Genomic DNA, 5,349 nt, shown 5'->3' on the forward strand with positions numbered 1-5,349 from the left:
TTAAAGCAGCTATAAAGATGTATGAGGAATTGTATCATGATTTATGGATAGTGAAGGAAATAGGATCAAATACAGAAGTTCAAGAAATGTATAAAATATTTATGTATGTATAGGTGTATGTGCATATATATATATATATATATATATATATATATATATATATATATATATATATATATATATATATATATATATATGCCTAATGTATTCACACAGGAGTTGCTAATGGAAATAGTAAAGTTAATTAAAACGAATTTCATTTATATCAGTATAATTAAACTGCCATAATATTTTTGTATACAACAGAAAGTTTAGTTCTGGAAAATCAAGTAAACTTATATGAAAATGGGAGAAAAGAATCGAAGTCATATAGAATTATAAGACTGGATCAGTAGAGATGACTTCCTTTTATACCTACACAATCTCATAGACAGAATAATCTATGGGAAGCTGAAAGACCCAAATGCTAAAATTACCGATGCAAATCAGAGATAATTCTAACAACCTTGATAATTGGTAAGGTATGCAGATATGAAAATAGTATACAATATACTGCATTGTAGGTGGCAAAAAATGACAATGATAATAATACACCATTTTTAAAAGTATTTAAAAATAGCAAACAAAACTGTCTCTTTAAGTAGTCTTATTTGTTGATCTATTAATTAAAGAAGAAGACAAAGAAGGTTGAGAACAATAGAATACCAACATAAAAAGATGACAAAACTTGGCAGTCATTACTTGTATTTGCTTATACTAACAGGTTCAGCAGAAGGGTTATGGATCAATGTCCATACCAGGAGAAGATGGGGTCCATACCAGAGTCTTGACTGTACCCAAGCAAATCCGAGACCAAAAGTTCTCGGGAGCAACTTCAGCTCATGTAAGTTAAGGAGAAAAATTTATAACTTTCATTCACTATAATGAGACTCAAAGTAATCAAGTCAGAAATCATTATGACAAGATCTATAGTAATCGAGTTATTATTAACTATGGCAAGAGTGGAAATAATCAGTAATCACTGTAACAAGGCATGTGGTAATTAGGTCAGTAAACATTGTAAAAAGGCCTGTAGTTATCAAGTCAGCAATCACAGTGACTAGGCCCTAAAAGATCTTGTCAATAATCATAATCACCTGGAATATTGTAACAAGGCCTGTAATCAGTGTAATGAGACCTGCTGTAATCAAGTGAGTAATGGCTGTAACAAGGCCTGGAATTTTTATTCCATTTGATGCCTAATTCTTATCAAATATTGCAATTCATATTTTCAGACAAGTGGCCGACTGATTGTAGTACCCATCGAGGACTTTCATCCAACATTAAAGGCACTCCATCAGGCCACTGGCCATGGGAAGGAACGCGTAATGCTACACAAGGTATAATGCAATAAAATGTATTATGTTTTCATCCATCCAACATTAAACGCACTCCATCAGACCATTCTACATGGGAAGGAATGAGTAAAAATACACAAGGTATCAGAAATCCGTGCCTTGACCAGTTGGTTTATCTCGTACGGGCCGGTGACACCAATATGCATTATATATTCAGCCAAATTGAAGACTGGCATAATTATTAATAGTATTATTATTATTATCAATTTAGTTTCTTTATATTTGTTAAATATGATGTCATATTTAAAAAATAAACTGTCTTATAAATATGATGTCATATTTAAAAAATAAACTGTCTTATAATATTTCTATTTCTATACATAACTTTGTTACATATTTTGGAGCTACATTTTCTTGATAAGCTATGTATTTTTTTTATACCCAGGTTGCTGATCAATATGAAGGCCTGCCCAAAAGTGCTGTTCAAAAGTACATCAACATGTGCAGGACATCCAGTAGGAATAAGGCACAAGTTATACAAGCCCCACCCAGAGTTATAATCAGCCAGGGCTTGTTCTCTCGTTGTCAGGTGTGTTCAACAATGGTTAATAACCTTGCTGCATTTGTGAATCTATATATGTGTAACAGTAATATCACTAATTGATAAATGCATTTATCTGTATATATCATGTACAAAGATAGTTCTTTTATCTCCTGTTCCATACCAAAATTATAGGAAATTCATACTTGTCAACATTCTTCCTAATCACTATGGATCATTATTTTTTATTTCATATTGTTGTAAAAAAAAATACAAACAAATGAAATATACATTTGCAATTTGGCAATTTATGAAAACAGCAGAAAAACATAGTTGATAAAAATCATTAATAATTTTACATTAATATTTGCAAGTTGACCTTGTCGACATGACGAGGAAGCCATCAGGTGGTTATAAGTATATACTCCACCTGATGGATCACTTCAGTACGTTCCACTTACTGGCACCACTGGTCCAGAAGACTCAAGCAGAGGTTTATCTCGCTTTGTCCCATATGTTTAGCATCATTGGAATATCAGCCATTCTGCATACAGACAATGGATCAGAGTTTGGAGCTCTTGATAGACTCCTGCAGAAGTGGCCAGGGTCAAGTGATATTGTTCATGGACGTCCCCGTCATCCTCAGTCTCAAGGATTGGTGGAGAGAGGGAATCGGGTACTGGAGGAGAAAATTGCAGCAATGGAGGCCACCCATCATGGTGATGGCCCAGCTCCCTGGCATATGTGGCTTCTTCTCATACAATGTTAGTTTCTGTTTAGGTTAAGTGATTCAGTTGACAGTTTGATTGCATGACATCAATGTCTAATATGTGCTGTATTTATCCACTGATAAGTTTATGCTTCATTTAACTACATCCTCCACATGTTATCAAAGAGCTCATGTTATAGGTACAATGTTGATTGACCATCAACAGCTTCAATTAGTAAAATGGTCATACCGAATAAAGCACATATCATATCCATTTCTGGCACTGATGTAACCAACCAAGTTAAATGTTAACAAGACACCATGAAGCAATGATGTGCACTTAAAACTGGTGTTCAAGACTGTAGCCTTTCTCTGCACATAATGTTGCCAGGTTGTACTTTTTTAAAGCCCATTTCAAAGAAAAGTGTTCATATATGGTACTATCTTTCAAATGTCGGTAAACACTTTCAGATCAACCCAACACCATAGTGAGCAGGTTGATACAGATGACACCATATGAGTGTGTATTTGGGAAAAAACCACCATCCCCACCACCACTTGGACAGCCTGCCAGAGTGATTGCCCAAGAAGAGGTGGATGTGGAAGAGTCACAAGAAGATAGCCAAGAGTGTGACCCATTGCTTGACCACAGCTATGCTGGAGTAAGGAAAACGTTATTATTATTATTATTATTATTATTATTATTATTATTCCCTGACTTAAAGATTAATCATTTTTCTTTGTAAATCCATTTTCTCCAACTACTAAGTATTTGCTTGAAATGCTTGGTACAGCATTAATGATTTGGCACCAAAGTTTCACTTTAATTAGGGCGGGCCCAAGGAACTTTTTTTACTCTAGGCAAACTATGCAGAAAAAATATAACTTCGATCACATATATTTTTGGGAAGAAAGATTTTTTAAACAAAAAGTATTCATAACATTCATTACTTACTTAAAACCATGAGCAGTATATAATATTCTTAAGCTGTTGGCAACTATAAAATGGCATCCATTAACTCATCTTGGCTGTTGTCAATGAGACATTTATGCTCTGTGTACTTTTTTGACAGACTACAAATGGACCAGAAGCAGAAGAAGAGAATGTCAGCCATGAAGCCCAAGTAGAGGTTAGATGCACGTTGTTGATCGTTAGTAATAGCGTTAACATTCACTGTTTTCAGCTTCTTTCTATCGAATGATATTGGAAAGGAATGTGGATATCATTCACATCTCCCCTGGTGTAATGATAGGTACAGCTAGAGAGTCTTAAGATTCCTGATTATTTAAAAAAAACAAACACTGATGTACATGTTATCCTGCTCCTTTTTGAGACCAGTTTCTTATTATAAAGACACCAGATTTCATGAATGATATTAGATATTAATTATTTACGTACTTTTTGACAGACTGCCAGTGCACCAGAAGATGAGAATGAGAATGCCAGCCATGAAGCCCAAGTTGAGGTAAGATGCAGGTTGATCGTTGGTAAAAGCATTAAAAGTCAAACTGCTTACAGCATCTTTCTATCGAACTGTGTTGGAAAGGAATGGAGATATCATTCACACCTCCCCTGGTGTAATGATAGGTACAGCTAGAGAGTCATAAGATTCCTGATTATTTAAGAAACAAACACTGATGTACATGTTATCCTGCTCCTTTTTGAGACCAATTTCTTGGTATAAAGACACCAGATTTCATAAATGATATTAGATATTAATTATTTACGTAATTTTTGACAGCAGTTATTCCAAATTAAATAATCCCAGTTGTCCTGACTTTCTCCTTGTTTATATCACATCAGGAGAAAAATATTCAATTTTGAAATTTGGGCGAGAAGTGTTTTTCATAGAAACTATTTGAAACCTTAGTGGTTTGTATGTGTGTGCTGAAACACTTTCGCAGATAGGAAGAGATAGACCTTTTGGGCATTGTCAATTGATAAGATAACCCAAGTCTTCCGGACCTCACTAAAGGTCAAATGTGAAATGGGCATTGTCAATATTTGTTGTATATCTCCCATCTAGAGCATGTCCACCCATTTTAAAATATGCCAAAAGGTCGAAAAAAATTTTTAATAGTCTTCCCTTTCGGGGTATTGGCGCAGCATTGCAGCTGCATTATGTTAGTATGTGTAAAGGAAGAAGAAATAAAGGGAGGGGTACAGGTAATCTGATGAAGGTATATCTATAAAATATGTTGTCCATTTGAATTTTTTTTCCAGACTCTTTTATGGGCATGTTCACTTCGCGTAGCGCCATGTGACATAGCCCCATAACGTCCTTGTCTGTATTTTCCTAATGGAGGACTCCTATGCTACTTATCTATTATTATTACCTGACCACACGCTTTCATTGTGGTAACTATAAACTCTGTGATCTTGTATAATGTGTTTTTATTAAAATTTTCTTCAAGGTACTGATACACGTGATGGCAGCTGTTGAAGGAATCTCCTACCTTGAGGCTGAAGTTCTCATCCAAGACAGCAGAAAATTTGTTCTTGATATGTGAATATTTTGCTTTTTTTTAAAAGTTTATACAGCTGTAAATAATATCACAAATAAAATAATTAAAACAATAACATAGTTGTTGTTTGAGAAAATGAATCCTACCTATTTTGATGTCAATGATCCTCCGGTACCTCACACATAATACAACTAAATCAATAAAATGTAACCAACCATATATAAAATGGGAAACCCAATGCTTGCTAATAAACTAATAAACATAATGCTCCTCTTTCTTCCCTTCCCTTTTTTCGT

The 5,349-nt window shown here is 34.4% G+C and overlaps 1 protein-coding gene across 1 annotated transcript; it reads left to right on the forward strand.

Moving 5' to 3' along the window:
- The first annotated feature begins 761 nt into the window (after window positions 1–761).
- Window positions 762–5,098, forward strand: LOC149774718 (uncharacterized). The gene is made up of 5 exons (XM_089944986.1): window positions 762–883; window positions 1,275–1,379; window positions 1,783–3,249; window positions 3,661–3,717; window positions 5,003–5,098. The coding sequence occupies exons 3-5, from the start codon at window positions 3,094–3,096 to the stop codon at window positions 5,096–5,098; spliced, it is 309 nt and encodes a 102-aa protein (XP_089801112.1). The 5' UTR covers window positions 762–883; window positions 1,275–1,379; window positions 1,783–3,093.
- Window positions 5,099–5,349: the final 251 nt, after the last annotated feature.

Source organism: Sinohyriopsis cumingii, unplaced genomic scaffold (genome assembly GCF_028554795.1).
Source record: "Sinohyriopsis cumingii isolate HCF-2022 unplaced genomic scaffold, ASM2855479v2 utg000160l, whole genome shotgun sequence".
In the NCBI taxonomy this organism is placed as follows: Eukaryota; Metazoa; Mollusca; class Bivalvia; order Unionida; family Unionidae; genus Sinohyriopsis; species Sinohyriopsis cumingii.

Bases quoted from the DNA above. Each gene is read 5' to 3' on its own strand.
- LOC149774718 (XM_089944986.1), top strand. From the start codon at position 3,094: ATGACACCATATGAGTGTGTATTTGGGAAAAAACCACCATCCCCACCA. The intron at 3,250-3,660 runs GTAAGGAAAACG...CTTTTTTGACAG, and splicing joins TTGACCACAGCTATGCTGGA to ACTACAAATGGACCAGAAGC. The intron at 3,718-5,002 runs GTTAGATGCACG...ATTTTCTTCAAG, and splicing joins GCCATGAAGCCCAAGTAGAG to GTACTGATACACGTGATGGC.